This window comes from Numenius arquata, chromosome 3, assembly GCF_964106895.1.
Source record: "Numenius arquata chromosome 3, bNumArq3.hap1.1, whole genome shotgun sequence".
NCBI lineage: Eukaryota > Metazoa > Chordata > Aves > Charadriiformes > Scolopacidae > Numenius > Numenius arquata.
The window spans coordinates 34,840,056-34,860,438 of NC_133578.1; the positions used below are offsets into that span (position 1 = coordinate 34,840,056).

The 20,383-nt window shown below is 35.2% G+C and overlaps 1 protein-coding gene across 1 annotated transcript in view; it reads right to left on the bottom strand.

Moving 5' to 3' along the window:
* GLS (glutaminase) overlaps positions 1–20,383 on the bottom strand; it is a 68,392-nt gene that overhangs the window by 37,140 nt on the left and 10,869 nt on the right. The window contains exons 4-7 of the mRNA XM_074144943.1: positions 15,635–15,764; positions 14,844–14,923; positions 12,701–12,864; positions 6,596–6,654 (exon numbers count right to left, since the gene is read on the bottom strand). Of these exons, the coding sequence (XP_074001044.1) occupies positions 6,596–6,654; positions 12,701–12,864; positions 14,844–14,923; positions 15,635–15,764 (433 nt within the window). The remainder of the gene's footprint in view (positions 1–6,595; positions 6,655–12,700; positions 12,865–14,843; positions 14,924–15,634; positions 15,765–20,383) is intronic.

Below are 20,383 nucleotides of genomic sequence, written 5' to 3' on the forward strand. Positions count from 1 at the left end.
AAGCAACGCATCTAGAAAAGATATTTTAAAATTAAAAATATTCTATTTAGATAACAAAACTCCATTTAATGTATCTCAAACAATTCAAGACACTACCTGCACTGTTTAGTATGGGAATGGGAAAGGAAGTGGAAAAAAAAACTGAAGCTTTATATCAACCAGTATTTACTTAGTGAAATGCATAAAGCCAGTCTCATTTCCCACTCTGTATGCGGATTAGGGTATTGCCGATAATCTTTGAAGCCCATGCATCAGCTCATCTACTAGAGGATGCGCAGTCGTACACGTACAATCACTAGCTGAAAGGAACACCACACTGTTCTGTGAAAATTATGCGTCAGTGGCTGCCTTACGCCTAAAAGCTAATAACTTTACTCTTACAGTCAGTCTCTAGCTAACTTGCAATAAGATAAAAAAATTCATGATACATTTCATCAAAATGTTCCTGTATAATATACCAGAACACAAGTCTTAAAAATTTAACTCCAAATCTGTTCAATGAAAAATAATTAAAAGAAGAAATTACCAACTTCATTGAACTGTTGCAGTTGTCAAAATATTCCATAGATCCTAATGCTGTAAAATATGTAACAACATTTAAACCACAAAAACCTTTTCAACCTTTCAAATGCACAATGAACATCTTTTTCTGGGAAAGTGGGTCAGCATTAGTTATGGGATGCTGCATTGATAATTGTATGGTTAGACATGTATAATAAATTGAAGCAAGTTCTTTTGTTAAAAAAAGAAAGAGGGAGACAGGGATCATGCTTTCTGCAAAAAAGTAAATACATAATACTTTTTTTTTTTGCCCAGTTGAAAAAAAATTCCTAGCCCTTCAACAAAAGCCTGGCTTTAGTAGCAGCATATAAAATTGATGGGCAAAAGACTCAATGCAAAATTTTCCACATCAACTTGTTATAAAAAAGGTTTCTTTTTAAAATTTACATCTAATCTAGTATTTCGGGATGGAAATCTTCGGTATACTAGCTCAGATGGTGCATTTTTAGTCCTTGATTTTGCACACACTTGTATAGGTACTTTATACTAAAACACAAAAACATCATTACTGAAATTAGAGTGCTCATATACCTAAAATATTTGCTTAAGTAATCATATGACCAAGACTTTCAGTATGGATTTAACATAACGCATAACTAGAACAGAAAACTTTGCCTCCATACACAAGATGACGACTAAAAAACTCAACATATTAGTTCCCCTCTTTCAGCAGCCGATAGAGGTTTGCTGCTCCTCCTAAAAAAGCTGAAGAGACACAGAGGCAACACACATTCTATGATTAAAATCCAATTGCAAATATAAAAATCTTAACATTAAGAATACTGAGTAACTTTTCCATAATAATTTAAACGGACAACAAAAATTCTGTTCTTGCACAAGTGCTTCTTTTTAGCTTGATTTTGTAAGCTTATAAGGTTGGGGGCACCGAAACATTATTTCTTAAAAAGCACTTTTATTTAAGTTCAGATGCAATTCATCTGCCTAGGACATCAAAGGAAACGTTCCATGCACTAACTCCACAAACACTTAGTACATTTACTGGAACATATGTTCATATACACACTTACTGTATACATGCCTGTGTGTATATACATATGAAAAACACTTCTAAATGAACACAAAATGAAATTTAAAATGTTAAGATTGAAGCAGTTTGATAGGCAGAAAATTTGAACTTGCAGAAGACTACTCAATACAATTTTGTAAACACTTAAAACCACAATGGACACTATGGCTCTCAATCATAAATTTGAATTTTTTGTCTGTGTCAGGTTTCAGATCTTTCCTTTTCTTTAATTTTAAAAACAAGGTACTTCTACTATTCATATTTCTACTAGAAAAAAATATAAGCAGTTGCAGAGGTTGCATGCCTACATGTACACAGGAAAGAAGAGACCCATGGATACTTACCAGAGCTTGCAACAACAAAATTAGGCAATATTATAAGAAAAGTAGTTAATATTAGCCACTTTTCATTGATCAACATTCAATGTTTACACAGTCAGATCACATAAGCTCTTACCATGTGTCTCTTATTAAAATAATTTTTCAATTTTGAATCTAGGCCAAGCTAATACAAACACCTGGATCATGAAAGGTTTATAATCTTCTAAAATAGAAGATTGTAAAAATTAATTTCTGGATTGTTTTTAATCCAAATTTATAACCTAACGCTATACCATGATGAAAACATCCAGAAAAAAAAAATCACAACACTATGTCAGAGGGCAAGAAAACATTTTACATTAACTTTGTGCATTTTAAATTAACTACTAATGTCTTTATTTTAGTTTTCTGTACTTACACACTTTTAAAATTTTATTTGTTAATCTGGGCCTGTTCTGTGAGAACTGGTGTCTTGACTGCTTAGCGTTTCATTTTCAGCTCTGAAATACTTGAGAGCACACTGTCACAGACAGTATTTGACCCACTAAGACCAATACTATTTCAAATACATGTAAGAGTTATTTTTGCTGTCCTTTAGGTATGCAATACTTGCATATGTTACCACTGAATACATGTCATTTCAAGTATCACTACTCCGTATTCTATGGCAAATAACATCCAATACATTTGAGTTGTAACAAAAAGCAAGTGCAGAATAAAGTGAGCATACTTTCTATGCAAAATTAGTTACTAAAAGAAAATGAATAACCCAGGAATAGAGCAAACCACCAAAAAAAGAGCCAAGTATCTGGCAGAGAAGATCACAATGTCAACACTTTTTAAAGTTGTATGTATGTACATTTACACATCAGTCTAACAGGAAGGATAACTGGAGTGGGTAGCATACATCAATTAAGCTAAACCTGTAATATTTATTGTAACTATATTGTCAATTAAACCCAATAAACCATGCACTTTCCCACCCCTCAATTATTAGACTATAACTGTATAGGTTTCCTAATTAACTGCATCCTCACAACAAACAGACCCTTGGCACAGCTGGACAGGTTTTTCTACCACTCTGCCTCATTTATTTTATGCTTTACCAGCATATTTAGAAAGCTATATCAGTATATCAAGTATATCAGATACACCTTGTTATGTTTTGGACAAAAAAAAGAAAAGCTTTCATTGAATTAAGTTTTTTCAGGGTCAGTAAAATCAGCATTATCATCTTCCCATAAACCAAGTTTTCTTGCAAGGATGATGAACATTGCTATGCCCCCAAACATATCTAAATGCTTCCCACGTCGATTCACTAGCATAGAGTACCTCCCTTCGCTGAGCATCCAAGTCTATCGTCACCATCTGCGTAAGACCGTGCATGTGGCTGTCAGCACCTACAGGACTTACATGCACTGTATTTGCCCAGACCTTTGCTGTTACACTAGGAAAGTTTTTATCTGCAGGTGGAATCTTGAAGCATACGATAAAAATGACTTAAGATTAATCCTTGTTCTCTGGTGATTCCTTCCACAGCCCTCTGCCGCCTTCTACGTATTTTACTCCGAACCCTTCCTCTTCCTCTCATTTGCACCTCTAACACACTGCTCTCTCCAGCCAGTAAAGATACATACAAGTGGGCAACTGCTGACACAGCCATTGATATTCCTGGACTTGACACACTTTGAGAATTGAGTTTAAGGTTTAGGAAAAAACAACAGATCAGAGCACTAAAATCTATCTATACTACAGGCAATAAAGACTTTTCCCAGTCAATGTAATGTACAGAAAGCTGCGTGGTTACAGAGCATTCAATCTGTACTAGACCTAAATCATCTTCTTTCAAACACCGGTTTTTCCCTGGAGACACAGAAGAATTTACCATTTTATCTAGTATTACTTTTCTACAAACTCCTGTAATTGCCACTACAATTTTCTTTTTACAACACTTATTTGAAAATTGTTATAACTATGCAATTTAGACAACTAGTAATAAAGGCAAATGGCTGTACAATTACAAACAAGGGAAGAGGTCCTTAGGGCTTTTTGAAAATTTTATTTCATTAAAATTGGCCCCCAAGATGTCCTTTTGCTAAAGCATTTTTATTGTAGATACATGCTTTAAATTGCTGCAACAGTCTGTGTAATGCAAGTCAGTTAGAACAGAGCTGTGAGTTAAGGCACCAAAACGTAAATACATCGTAGTTCCAAGCATAACAGTAGGAGAATCATCTAAGTGGTAAAAGTATGATAAGGTATAAGTATGATATAGTCATGCCTAAGTAAACCACCCAAATGTACAACTTAACATGCATATATGCTTTATTATTACGAATAGCAAGGACTAAACATAACATTACAGTTTAGGTCTATGCTCTATGGTGGATATACCAAATTCTTAAGGCATTCAGAACCGAGGCTAAGAAGCCTTTTTTCCCCCCTAAAATGTTAACATATTACATATTCTGACAAAAAGATTACTCCAGGTGTCATCTCTTATCCACAAGTAATCATAATTTATGTCAGATTCTAAGGGCAGTTGTATGCAAGATCATATATACTACCAACTACTAAATTCAGTAAAATGTCTGTAAACTTTGAAAGACATATCAATTTCTCAGAAAGAGATAAAATAATGAATATCAAAGGAGGTAAAAGCATTCTTAACACTGAAATGCAGCAACAATCTCTCCATAGCTATCAATATGCTATCATTAGGTATATCTGTGACTTTGACCATGTTTAATAGTCAATTTTCTTGGACTCTAGGAGCCATGCACGCCTTCAAGATATGCAAGTGACACCTTAAATAAACAGAATGAATGCAGAGGAACTGAGGGCAAAGCATGGGTTAATGAAGTCACCTTTTCCAGAAAAGAGTCAGTCTTAAATTAGATCAAATATAAATGTGAATTACTTAAGTCACTGAATAGTTAGTAGGAATATTGTTAAATTCCGGATCGCAAAGAAGTTATTTCATAAAATATACAACTACTAAGTAACTTTGTACCTGTGACCCTCTATGTAATTGTCTTCAGAATATGTTTAGTATGGTTAGTTATTCAAATGATAAATGGTATCTTAGTGGAAGCAGTACATAAAATAATCTACATCTTAATCACACTGATAACAAATAATGGAGTGTGATAAGTATGATATGGGTCCATTAGATGTGCAGTTACTCCATGCAAAAACAGTGTAATGCAATACTTTTCATAAGAACATTACAGCAAAAAAATAAAAATAAAAAAACCACCCAGCAAAAACAAACCCCCAACCTTCTAACAAATACCACAGTTGCATGCAGTAAACAAATCCATATTATCTATTTAGAAGTACACCATTTATCAAGAACTATGTGCCTTCTGCAAGAGGCACATGCTTGTGTTTTGCCTTATGACCAGTAGGGCATGTTGTAGTAGGACTAACATTTTGAAAGTTCAGACAAATGTGTTAAGTCAGATTTTAAAATTCACTACCATCGAAGTGAATTTCAATGCTCAGTCAACCTTTAAAAAATATTAAATGTGAATAAATTTACCTGTCATACTTAAGGCCATTTTCTTTCACCTACAGCTATTAAAGATAAATGTCTTTAAGCAGGAGTTCTTACATCTTCTTTAAATATAAAATAACAGAAAATCACGATCTAGTAATTTTAAAATCAACAATTTGGAAATAGGATGTAGGAAACACACTGTAGCTAATGGACTTTGAACCATAACCAATTCAAAGGCTGTAAGCAAGACTTTTAGACCTCTGAAGTAACAATATTAAGTTTTCTACTGCAAAACTCCAGGGGACTGACATGTTCCCCACAATTCTAAGCAGGTACCCTTAAAAAAAAAAAATTTTTTTTTTTTTGGTATCAGTGGCTATCAAAAAAAGGGCAGAAAATACAAGTGAAGTATCTGGCAGACATTATCATTACATGGAATTTATGCCATTTACAACAAGATAGATAGATATATATAGATACCTAATTTAAGGAAAAATAAAATACAGCTTTCCAAAAGTTGCAAGATCAATGACTAAAGATGTTAAGTCATTATTCAGCTATGGTTTACTCAGCAATATACAGGTAACTGTTTCCAAATGCACTTATTCAAGAAAACACATTTAACACTTCAACAGAAACTACGTAACATAGAAGTTAAACATAATTTAGCTGTACAGTATGTTAACAGTGGACAAATTGAGTATTAAGACTGACATGCGAATATAATCGCATTGGTCTTGTACAACTTCTAATATCTTCATCTCTTCTGCACAGCAAGAAATACTCTTGTAACTTTATGCTATATAAAAGCATTAGACATTCAGAAACATATTTCTGAGTGCTATAAAGTACATTCTTGAGGACATACTCTTAGCATTTAACAAGTAGAAGGCAACTCTCTCAAGAGAGTATCAAGTGTTGTGCAGTTAAAGAAGGAAACAAAATAAAAGCACTAAGGAAAAAGTCTTTCAGCTGCACTGTTACTTTTTAAAAATTGCTAATCTAATATTGCATTTGTTTGGAAGTGTTACTATTTCCAAAACATAAGAGCTTGTCTACCTGCTAATGAGTAAACTACCATCAGATATTGTACACATAAGATGAAAACAGTTCATAATCTGTACAAGATACTTTGTCTACGTTCTATTCAAATACTCTGAGAGAAACTAAAAATGAACTTTTTACCTTGATTAAAGACGTGATCACAATTGCTCCAGCATTCACCATAGGGTTATGAGGCCTGTCTGTGAAATACAGTTTTCAATTACAAATACATCCCAAGACACATTTGTCAAACAAAACTAGTCAAGTGTTTAAATGAAAAATGATAAATGTTAATGTATGACTTAAAAGCTATGATTGTGGAATACAACCCTAAAATAAAAATACTGTAATCCAACATTATACACAATTTCTTGTAAATCTGAGCAAAGTATTGTACAGCTTAGAACTCAGCCTAATGCTACTTAACAGTCCAGTAAATGAATCAGTTTGGCATCAATTCTTTTAATGGAAATTTTCAATCCTCTCCAGGGTTTCAAGATTTGATCAATGCAACGTTTGCAAGTGGAACAACCCGTAAGGGACCTTCTAATTTTTCTCCAAGTTACCAAGTCTCAGTGATTTTAGAAGTGTTCAAACAAGTCCTTTAAAATAGAAGAGAATTAGAGTTTTTGAATTTCCTTATTGCTGTACATAAACACAAAATCTTGATTCTCTTTAAGAATCAGATGTTTCTATTGGCAGCTGCTGAAATAAAAGTAACAATTCGTTCATCCTCACTAGAATTTAACTTACTTTATAATTGACTTGCATATACCTGCTACACAGGTTTTTCTTTTTAACACTGATCTCCACATGAAGAGTATTTTTGCATTCCCAGTCATTCTTGGCTGCTCATGTGAAAGAAAGAATCACTTTTTTTTTTCTTCTTTTTCCAAAAAAAAATAAAAGCTTTCCTTATCAGCTGTCTACTTTTCCCAAATACAAGTTTTCATTCCTCAACACCTACCTCCTACAGTTTGTTTGGTTTTGTTTTTAACTAATATCTTTGCTGTGCCTTCTAACCAGGATGTTGATTTTTGAGGGTTCTGATGTCTGAAAACCTCAAGCAATTCTCAATACATTAATATTGTGACAGGTTTGAATTCTTTTTATTTGCTGTTACTTTACCACCAAATTCAGAAAAATTTAAAAGAAACTCACACAAACACACTATTTTTCTATATAATAGAAATATAGAAATATTTTTCTATATAATACATACACAGGCACGCTACAAGGAACTTGAAATGATTGCTTTGGGGAGGTTAGTCTGATATTCACAGTAAGTACACACACATATTTTCTCATGGAAATTACCCTGGTCACGGTCAATGGCACTTAGCCATCTATGACTATCAGATGGTCTCCAAAACCTAATCATCTCAAGTTCCTTTTCGTATTTTTCAGAAAGCCAATATTAAAAGGAACTTTAAAAAAAAATACAAAAGTTATTCTGTTAGTGAAAAGGTAAGACCAATACCTTCTGCCTAAAAAAGTAAAGCTCCCCTAAAACACAAACTTAGTGTCTACACATTATTTTTAAATTTGTTTGTGCCATTCCTTATCTCTCTGCAACAGACTCATGAATTGTTCTAATTTCATCTGATTGTACTTAAGATCCACCTATATGAAACATCCTGTTCTACTCGCACGTAACCTGGGTCAAATATATTTAACTTTTTACTAAAACCCTATTCTAAGTAGCAAAAACGTAGCATTTCCATAGCTTCCCAACTTCGTCTCTCCTTAGGGATCAAAAACCTGAACACAAGTCAAAAGACTATCGCAGCATCACAGACTGCTGGTCAGTAAGGGCATCTGGAGGTCATCTCCTCCCCCTTCCACTCCAAGCAAGGCTATTGCCAAGGTTCCATCAGGTCAGTCACGCCTTTATCTTTACAAGTCTTGAAAACCTTCAAACACGGCAAATCCTCTACCTCCCTAGACATCCCGTTCCTCCTAGATGACAAGTTTACCCTAACATCCAACCTGCACCTCCCAAACCACTGTGCAGGGCCCACTGGTCTTTATTATATCATCTGCCGCTACCAAGAAGAGTAAGACAAATCTTCATCTTTGCAATTGCTCTTTAAGAGTTTTAAGTGGCTCCCAGGAGATGCCCTAACCTCCCCTTTCAAGTGGTCCTTGGGAGTTATGTGCCCTGGACGCCACAGCTCCTAGGCAATCCTCCACTGGAGCCCTTTCCAGTTTTTTAATATTCTCCTTGAACTGAGGATCCTAACTCCAGACACATAGTCCAACACAACACCGGCCTCACGCATGATGAGAACACACCATCACCCTCATTTCTTGCTCTAGCTACGCTTCCCTTTTTTCCAGCTTCCTCTCATCATCAAGCATCCTTCCAGTTCATAAACACGTTAACAACTTAATTGTATACAACCTATACTAAAAAGTATTTTTATTAATGTTTTGCCCTTGATTCTTCTGCACATTTCTATGGTTTCAATCTGCCGCACAGTATAAAGCTAAAAACTAATTCCCAAATCCCACATTACATGTATATTTGAACAAAAAGGATGTATAATGTCCATATAGCATTCAGCAAAACTCTATCAGTGTGGTAAATCCACACAACAGAATATACCCTCAGAAATTCTTATTTCCTTGAAGATGTCACCCCTTACCTTCAACGTCACAAGGCATTCTTGGTTACCTTTTCCTCTACTCTGAAGATTCCTCTCTCGCTGCTTAACACCTCAAACTACATGTACCAGTTCTGGCCGCTTTACCACCGACACACCAGCATGTGCTGATCTCACATGAAGAATGGGAGGAACCTTCTGATAAAAGGAGACATGGACTTTCCCAAACATGCTTTTGAAATGCAGTTGTGTTTTCTTCCCCCCTTGACGAGTCAACAAGGAACAATCATTGTTGAAGCCTTAGCAGCTAAGGAGAGTTACAGCAGTTCAGCTTACCACACACAAAATACCTTCCTTGAGGGTCTCTTCTACTGCTGCCTACCACCAGCACATTAGAGCTGAGTAGGACACCTTCCATTAACCCACTGCTGCCTCTTCTAAGAGAAGAAACCCTGGTAAGGCACCCAGGTCCCAGGAAAGCAATTTTCACTATTATCTGGAGAGCACCAGATAACGCTATCCAAACACTTCCTGTACACAGATATCTATAATTGACAGATAACCTGTCTACCCTGCCACAATAGCTACAGGCCTCTTGAGAGGTGGTTGATGCTCCAAGCCTGTCCATGTTTAAGGGCCTTTGGACAATGCCCTTAATAATACACTTTAACTTTTAGTCAGCCCTGAAGTGGTCAGGCAGTTGGACCAGATCATTGTTGTAGGTTCCTTCCAATTGAACTATTCTGTTCTACAATGAAGAACCTCTCCACTGACTTAAGATACACTGACCCTTTTTAAGGGCCAAGATGCTAAGTGAAATCTTACATTCTGAAAGATTCCTGTTAATTTCAGAGAAGAGATGTCTCCCATTCCCATCAATAATACTTCCATTCCCACAAATTTTTTCACCTCTAAGGGATGTGTAGGTTCTGACACTACATTAATTTTTAAGTCAAGTCATGAATAGGTCTCCTCCTAAAGCAGCTGCAGCTACTGATTTACCTCACACTGCCATCAGCAAGGGGATTCCATATTGTACAATGATAAGGAATGAAGATTGATATTATAATTGCAGCAGTTTGCCAAAGAGGTGAACTCATCTGTTAATCTTTAGAAAGTTTAGTTATCAAACTCTGCAAAGATAACTGACACACATCACTAAAAACACACACTTACACTCTCTATCTCTAATAAAGGCAGTGACTTTCTCAGGCTAAAAAAAAAAAATAAATATCGTATACACAGCTTCTCTGCAAGTCTTTTATATTGCAGTATCATCTCATACTTCAGAGTAAATTCATGTTTTTATCCTTAATGAGAAGCACAAGTCTCAATAACCCTTCAACCTTAAGTGGGGTGCCCTGATTAAGTCTAGCACTGATGCAACAATTTGCCTCTTGCATAAACAACCCACCTAACAGCCTCTGAATAGTAAATATATTCCTCTCTGATACAGTGCTGTTTTTCCTGTGGGAAGGAGACGCTTGTCTAGAACAGCCTTTTAAATCAAAAACTGCAATATCTTAACAGGTATATGTAAGTTCAAAATAAAAGAAAATATAATTTATTTAGTTAGCTAAAAATCTCTCCACTGGAGATCACTACTGAATGGTGAAAAATATGTATTTTTTTTAATAGAAACAGAAAAAACCTCTTGACAATTAGCAAAATTTCTCCATTGCTCCAGTAACCTCACATGCAATTATGCCATATGCAAACCAGACCCTTCCCCTAATAAGTTCAAATTACAGTGTTTTTACTCTGGCACTTCCAACCTTTTTGGTTACATATCACTTCATAAAATCCCAATTACAAGCATGAAATTCCGCTACATCAGAATAATTTGAAAGCAAACAAATTAAATATCTATATTGTATATTTCTCTTCAAATCTGGTCTTCAAAGTAGTTATTCGGCAGTTTGAACATACATACTCTGCATATCCAAACTTCATACATCAATTTAGATCTACAAGTAAAGTGTAATCCTTTCTTCCCTCCTCCCTTTCTCTCCCTATGACTGAAATGTTCCTGTTTATTAGACTTCCACCTTCTGTTTCACTTAAGGACTATATAGATAAAAAGCTGTTTGGGTTAGTTCTAACACATTTTTCTTATGTCAGTTATATCAGCCACACACGCACATACTTGAAAATAAGATTTCTATCATGTAGATTAGTTCTCTATTAATTTCATGCATGCTGGTCAAACTTTCAACAATACCAATTTTCTTATTGCATAACAGTCTTAAAGTCTAACAGTAACACAATAAAAGCCCACAGCCTAACAATTTATCTTGTTTCATATTTCAATTTTTAAAGTAGCAATAAAAAGAAGGAAATACCTACTATACTTTTGGTCATTTCATTAACAATTAAAAAAACAAACAAAAATCCCACAAGAACACAAACACACACAAACGTAACACCTATATTGATCCAAAGGAAAAACGCGTGATTTTCAGCACCATAAAAATTTTTTATATGAAAGCTTTCTTAAGATGTGAAAGGCAGTCTTCTTCACACTGTACAACACAATTGGAAAAACTAGGAAAGCAAAAACAAGACAGCAAAGCTTGAACAAAATGCTTAATTCCCTCTTGGACACATGTACACGTTAGTATTTCATTACCACCTATTAACATAATGAAAAAGAAGACATATATTGTCAAGATGCATTTTATTTGTAAGTGATGATTTTAAGGTACGTACTAAATATAATTACGTATCATTTCTATATAAATAATACAGATATCTAAGTCAGAATTCAATATAGTCCTTAACAAAAATATCATCTAAGCCTTATGCTGTTAATTAAATATTAATTGCAATACCATGGCAACAGAAACATTGTCTGTTCTCTTACTGAGAAGGATCCACTAGAAGAAACATTTGTGTTTCAGAGATAACATCCAGTATTTCCTCTAAGGCTACATGAGTCATCCTTCTCAGATTTTTGCCATAATGTTTTTAAAAATAACATTTTCATGCTTGAGAATTAGTACAATATGAAAAAGAAATAATCTAGAGAAGTATTGTACGAGAAATTCTTGCTAAAGCACTCCTGCCACAGGAAAAAAAATAAAATAAGAACATTGTTTTGAATCAGTAGCTACATTCACTTTCAAATACTCTGTGGGAAAACGCGTTCAATTTCACCTCCTGGAAACCAGCCAGCGCTCATCTTTGGCACCAGCACCTGCTTCTCAGAGGGCTGAGAAGGGAAGTGATATACATGTTTCTTAAAAGAAATTTACCATATTTGATTCTTTTACCATCACTTTACAGAAGGCATAATTAAGGAATACTTGCTCCCAGCTCAACTAAAATATAGTTTTCAATTACTGTCATTATCAAAATTATTTGTTTTTTCTACAGGTGGATACTATTAAATAGAACAGAAGTAATAAAGCATCTTTTACTAGCATTCTAAGTTAGGCAAAAGTGAGTGACAAAGGATAAGCCTACCTTGCTAATGGCAAAATATTTTGGGACACAGTAAAATGAAAAGTTTTGGGACACAGTAAAATGAAAAGTTTTGGGACACAGTAAAATGAAAAGACTAAAAAAACTGTGTAGCTTGCTTTATAATTTTCTAAAATCAAGCATTTGCATTATTAAGTATTATATATATATCTCTTACCATCTTCATTCAGGAACAATTTGTTGAATCTTAATCCACTAGGCTCTTTACCAACATATCTGTGCACATACTCTGTGCCAAGATCATTAACAGCAATAGCATATTTCAAAGGCTTTACGCAGGACTGAAGACAAAATGGAACTTTGGTATCACCAACAGAATGCCTGGGAAAAACACAGATGCAGAGATTTGAAATTTCATGTTTGCCAGCTGTGGCAAGCAGAATGTTAAATGCTTCATTTATTCTTCTATCTACTAGGACTTTCAACAAGAACACCGGAAAAACCAAAAGCAGATTATTATTAAGTCTCATTTTTGAAGAGCAGAACTAAAAGATTTAAAGGTTTTAACAATTGCCTCCGTAAGCTAAAGTATAACAAAGTCACTTGCTGGGGATTACTGCAGATGTACCAAAATAAAAGCAAGTTCAGAAATGGGTTTGTACCAGAGCAAAAAAATTACCTCAGAGTTCTATTATCGCACTTACCGTACTCAGTTGCAAACCACATACTTGACAGGGCATGACCCAAATATAGCCACTATACATATTTATGTCTATATGAACAAAGATGAGGTCCAATTCAGTTTTGGAATTCAAGGGCAATAATTAAATAGCTGTATTTACATTCCCTTTGATAACGGCATAGGTATTTTATTACAATTATTAAATGCTATCTTTTGGAAGGTTTGCTTTCAACATCTAAGGCAGACTGCATCAAAGAATGACTCACAGAAGCAGCATATGCCCCATCTAGAGCAAAAGGCTCCCAGCAATCACTTCTCTGATGGCAAATTCGCAAGTGTATTTGCTTATTTCTTTGCGGAAAATGCGAGAAGGTTTCAGAGAAACTCACAAAACCATTTTGGCATTATAAAAACTAACATTACACAACATTAAACATTATAAAAATGAGCCTTATCAAAATTTTCATTCGTGCACATTATAATATCCAAAACAAAGCAAAATGCTAATTTAAAATACCCAAAAAGGAGAACATTTTTACTTTAAAGCTCTTTTACTATGAATAGACTATATAATTCAGACACCTAAGCAGGGAGCTGAAAAATACCTCAACTCACTTGTATAGCTCTTCCTCTAGAGACTATAGAGCATATGGCTAACAAGAAACAAACATGCAGATCGTAACAGACCACATTAAAATGTTCCCCAATCCACAGTCACCATAAGCAAGTCCGATGCTCTCTCAAGTATGCTTCATTCACTTGGGACACACCAAATACCTAAAAATTACAGTACTTGGAATATGCAGTATGATTGTATCAAACTGCAACACAGCAGAGAGATGCAAAGGTGATGAATCTCTCACATTATCTAGCCCCAAAGATGGGTACAGAAAAGTTCACCTTGCTTCTCAGCTAGATGGTGAGAGATACTCCTTTACTTTCCAGCTCCTAACTATCTCTGCTACACTGAGTCACCATTCAATAAAATCACTCTAGATATACCTAAGACCTATATACCCCTTACAGGTTGAAGTTTAATAAACCTGAAACGCAGAATCATGTTAAGTTCTGTCCAGTCCACACCTTCATTTTCTTTTTTAAAGAATATGGATATGAATTTTTTTCAGTGACGTATAGTGATCCTATAATAACGCTACAATAAGAATATTAAAATGTGGAAAAGGAACTAACTTTTAAGTACATCATGACTTACCGAAGAAATAATGTAGCTCAAGGCATGGGTACTATTAGCAAAGCCCTTCAACTTACACAAATTAATATGACATAAGCATTGTCTCTACCTTGTCCTTCGGTAATCACCAAAATTACCCACAGCTTCATGATTGTATTTGGATCATAAGCACAATATAGTCTAGCTTTAAGTATAATATTTACAAATACTACTTAAAGAACATTTTATAATAACAGCAAAATAATTCAGCTTAAACAGAGAAGTTGAAAAAAAATCTTAAGACAGACAACCAAGTGGATTTCACTTCTTAACCCCAATAAAGCTTTCTCTTTATTAAACCATGAGATATCATGAAGTGCTGTGTATCACAGAATATCCCAAGTTGGAAGGGACCCGTAAGGACAATCACATCCAACGCCCTGCTCCTCACAATATGTCAGATAGTTTAAATAACTGAAACAGTAAAATCTAGAAGTTAGAATATACCTCTGTCCATCCACTGTGCAAAGTGAGACACCCCACAAATCAGGGCTGAACTTGGCCAGTTGTGGAATATAGTCAGCAACCTATCACAATGTGAAATAAAAACAGAGACATTACAACATCCAAAATATTTAACTACATGTTAATTAAAAATGCCAACAGAAAGGATACACAAGTTAAAACTGAACTGTTCCACTAATAATCACCTAGTATATCTAAAACTTCATTACAAGCTATTATACTCATTAGATCATTATAAAATAAAATATTTTTTCAATGAAAGTACAAACTTCAGCACATTCTAAGAGGAATATCTGTTCTACGTTACAGCATGTTTAGTATTTTCAAATCATACAAAGTTTTAGTTTGTAACAAAGTTTGGGTTTTTTTCAATTAATTTATTGAAAATAAGTGCTAGAATAAACTTTAATTCCTAACATAGGTATGGTATTGACAACTGTTTCTGTCACACAGCCCAGCCAGTTGTGTAGAGTAGCATAATTTTTTTTATAGACTAAGTTTAGTCCAACAAATTACATAGCAGTTTTATTGTTTACGTAAAATAAAGAACAAAGCCATTATCTCTATTCTTCAAAATTGTAAAAGATCGTTAGAGGTAAGGAGTTTTATTTCTAACACAGTTTACAAGTTGCAGACATAACTTGATAAAATAGTTTGTGAAGTTCAGTTATCAGTTTTACATTTTGCTGAAAACTTAAGAAAAATCTGTCTGGTTAACAAATATATTTCAAGAAATCTGTAGCAGTTTCAAGTTGAATTTACAAACAGGTTACCTTTCCTCCAGATTGTTTTTTAGCACTTTCATATAACTCATCAATATGTGAAGTAAACGACATAAAATCTGGAATGACAAACTTCCTCCTGAAAGCTTGAGTAAGCAACACAATATTACTTTGTACACACCTGCAAAGAGTTAAAAAAATTTATTAGTATTTTGAAAAGTACTGTCAAAAAGCCTACTTAAGCAGCAATTACATGCTATTTAAATAAAGACCTTGAAGTTACATGCCTACAAGAACAGGACTTTATTAGAAAGACTTTTATAACTTATAGAGTGGAAAATGGAAATCATTTTTTAAAAAATTATTTAAAGTTATTTCATTGTATTGGCTTTTATGCCTTTTTATTTAAAGCCCTTATTTGAAGTTTCATTTGTAAGGCTGCACTGCAAGGTACTATCAACTTGCCTTCAAGTAGCATCTAAGCTTGCAAAAGGGATCTAAGCCACCCATTTCTTAGGATGAAGATATGTGATAGCCATCTAATCCAACCCTTGTTCAAAGAAGTGCTAATTTCAGAGTTAGATCGGACTTCTGAGGTTCAGGGTCAGCTTCTCTCTTTCCAACTGGTTTTACCATGAACTGAACAAGACAACTGCCAACAGACCAAACCGGTGTGCATTTCCACTCTAATAAGAACATAATCCCACGGAAGTACTCGGTAACATTTTCTAAACGAAACAAAAGTTAACAATAAGCAGTACAGCAAGTCTCTTCCTTCAAACTATTACCAGTTAAGGAATCTTTGCTGCCTTTTAACCCACGATACATTATCGCCCACACCCTCTGAACATCAGCCCATCTGGTACACTTAGAAAACCGATGAGGTAAAAAGGAAAGGACTTATCTAGGAGAAACAGGAGGAGGGAAGGACCAAAACACAAGCTGAGACACCCTGCTTAAAGTGGTGTGCCTGGAGGTAGGCGGGGAGCAGGAGCAGGGCTGGGAATCGGGAGCAATTATCACGTCAGTTGAAATATGACCTGATAAAGGGTATTAACAGCCCTATCCCAGTGCAAGAAAGAGAAAGGGAGGTTTAACACCAAACAAACAATTTCCTCTAACACCGTCACACTATGCATAAACAAACTGTTAATTCAGACAGATGGGAAGCTAAGAACATCTAGCCTCACATTACAAATGAGCACATATCCTTCCAATGAAGACTTACTCAGAAAAATAAATTTTTTAAAATTTCTTTCACTTGAAATAGATACTTCCAATAATCCCATTATTAAAAGTCCTTATCAGTTAAAAATGAAGTTGTATGAAGACCAGTGAACAGACAGAATTATCTTCCTTTTGAATCCCCTTCTTTTTTTTTAAAGCTTCAGTTTGAACTCCTTTGTACTTAAGAAACTTTATTCCAAATCCAACTGACAACCGTTTCAAATGCTGGAATGCATTACTCTCCGCAAGTGAAAGAGAAACAGTAGAGAAGTTTCCGTTGTACAAACTGGCATCTTAAGAACTGCTCTGTCTGTAATAAGTTGCTTTGGTAGTCCGTGTTAAAATAGCAATTGAGTTGGTTTTGTTGTAATTTGTCATGCTTATCCACTCCTTTTTCATGTATCTTGCAGAAAATCCTGTTCATTTTTGTTCCCTGCAGCCTCCAATTACAGTTACCTACTCCAGGTGCAACAACCCTTTTTCAAAAGTAATTAATAACAGTTAATGGCAGTTACATGTGCTGAAGGAAAAACAATGCACATACGCACTAGGTTTAACCTTCAGGTGCACTTCTACATTGTTTGGATCAGCTGGGCAGCATTAAGAACTCTTGTAAGGATAAAAAAAAAGTTCACCTAAACCTACTAGAACAACTCAACTAAGCATGGAAAACAACAAAAAGGCAGTATGCACTACAATACAATCCTCTGACACGTTTCTGAAATAGGAGGGGCATTTACACAGCAATTCACACCAGGTCTAGGATTCAATAATTTCATCATTTTAAGCTTGAGATTGAAACTCACCACAGAAGTAACTATGCTGGTTAAGGACACTACCTATTTCTGCAAGAAGTTATTGTTCCCAGACTTCTGCCAAGGTCAGTGTCTGAGTATTTACCCTGCTACTCCTTAACCCAAGCAAATCATACGAATTCACAGACATTAAATATGGGGGTTCAATTAATCTAGATGGGTGTGTGGAACAATTACCACATGGACAAATTGACAGGGGTCTCAGAAAGCTCCAACTAATGGGGCAGTAATATTTTCAGTTAGCAGAGGACACTAGCCTTGACAGCCTCTAATATTCTGCAACCGGCATCTCCTTCCCACTGGAATTTCTAACCAGTTTGTGTTCCAGGCAACCCTTCAGAGATAAACGCTCTGAGGCTCAGCAGTGGAGCAGTAGGAAAAGATCACAATGACGAATCTAAGTCAATGAATACATTGATAAATAAAAATATTTCTACAGTCAAATTTGCTCACAAAGTAGCCCTGATCCCTCATGTACTTCCGCAGTGTTCAGGACAGACACACTAAAAACCTCACACCTCTAATTCTTCCATTTCTCCAGACTTTATAGTCTCACCCTAAAAAATTCTGTCTTGCCAAATCCCAATCCAAGCACTTCTTCCCCTATTTGAGAACACATCATTTCAAACTATAAAACTTTCCGGATACATTTGGGTTAGGAAGATTAGCATCTATAATAACTTTCAGTGAAAGTAACAGTTTCGTGGGGTTTTTTTTGAAACTGAACCTTTGGTCTCTAGCATAAAGTTAGGATCACTTTGTTTCCTTTATCTTTTCCTTTATACAACTTGTTACATTTATCCATTATTTTTCAAGTTCTGGCTGGGCTGGCCAATTATTGCTTCCCTACACAGAATAGATATCTGCTAAAAACAGTGTCTGAACCACCACCAATTCTGAAGAACTGTTACGGTGTCTATATGCTGGACACCTTTTGTTCCTGTTTGAAAAGCTACAGCATAAACATCACAGAAAGGAATGCAAAACTCCATTTCCAACTAGCAAGACTAGCTCTATAGAAGTGTTCAATATATTTAGACATTTTAGGAAACAAAGTGATATTATTTTGACAAATGAGATATTAATATTATAACATAGCAGAAGTCCTCTACCTCTTCCGTCAAAAGCTTTCTAATTGCTCAAACAGGATGAAAACATTTATACACCCAGGTTGAGCACATCTAAAAATGATAGTTTTCCTCAGGATTTGCTACATAGAAGTCTGAGAGCAGCACAAGCCACTCGAAAGCAAACAGAAAACCCTGTTTGAGATCCAGCAACAGAATGTCAGGTTTATGCTCAGAACACAACATACCCAGATTGCTGCTTCCTACCTGCAGACCAGAATAGATCTGGAGACCAAGAGCACAGTTCTAGGGCAAGAAAGCAGGACAGACAGCACCTTGTGGCAAAGGCTAACTCCACAAAGCCAAGTAAACTCTTCTGAAGAAGAACAACTGAGTTTAAACCTTGTAGTTATAGCTTTTAGTAGCTATCACCACATCCAAGTTTACAGCATTTCCAAAATAACTCAGTTCCGATTGCCCCATGCCTTTCCTTTACCACCACCCCCATTGACTAAAATACTGTTAGTTAAGAAACATGGCTTTTTGCAAGTCTTCTATTCTTCTGTTAGCAATGAGCTGTGATTTAGAAATTTTCCTACAAATTATCTACAATGTGATAGAAACAGATCTATAAAGTAGGAAATGTCAAAATGTGCACATTTCATGAGGAAGATTAGCATGTACAATCTTCCATATTTGTTAAGTTGCGTAAGTTTCATCTGACAATAGTTGGATAGTACTACTACTTTATTAAGTAATACCATAGCTAGGGTACAAAAATAAAAAAGAATTCACATAGCAAGCTAACTCACATGCTGCGCTGCTTTCATAAGCAGGCTGTCCTCAGCAAGGTATCATTCGTGCTACAAAGACCACGTGTTACGTTCGATAGATGCAACATGAACACCTAATTCAAGAAATTTGTCAAGCACTCCGAGATGTGTACCAGTGAAGCCGTCAAGAAAGTCTGGAGACGAAAGACTAAAAACCCAAATTGTTCTGCCTGTAACATGGAGATTTTTTCCAAATTTTTATTTGAGTAAAGAGCACTGTTACACCAGAAATCTTCAAAATAAAGCAATTTTAGTCAAATTGTAGTCTAATGTTTAGAACCACTAAAAAGGTGTTGAAACTTCTATTACAAAGACAGGCAGTACAAATGCATGAGCTAAAATATTTTACAGGTAATTTCTACTGGACTCAATTGATTTAGTCAAGCTTATGCTACCGCTAATCCATGTCACTTATCCTTGATGCTTTACTTGATCTAGCAGCTTTGGATTCAAATTCAACAGCAGAATTACACCACTGAGTTTTACATTTAGGGAACTGAAGCTTCAAAGTTCTAAGTACAGCTGAGTAGATACTTTACTATATTTCACACCTTAAATACCTGGAGAAGAACAAAAAAAATACAGGAACCTTGTACAAGTCTCTACACAGCAAATGCAGTATGCCTAAGAGAAACAGATAACTGAAGTTTGGGGTGGGGTGGGGTGGGGGTGGTCTGTGTTAATTTATAAAAATGTTAACACCTGCTGCTGCAAAGGAAAATCTGCTATGTGATAAGAGATTCACCTCTCCACCCTCTGTATAGTTTTTATGTTCCAAACTCTTCCTACACATGAAGCAACCACATAAGCTTTCCACAAATTATCATAGTAACAACCACTCTTCTAACACAGAGGATC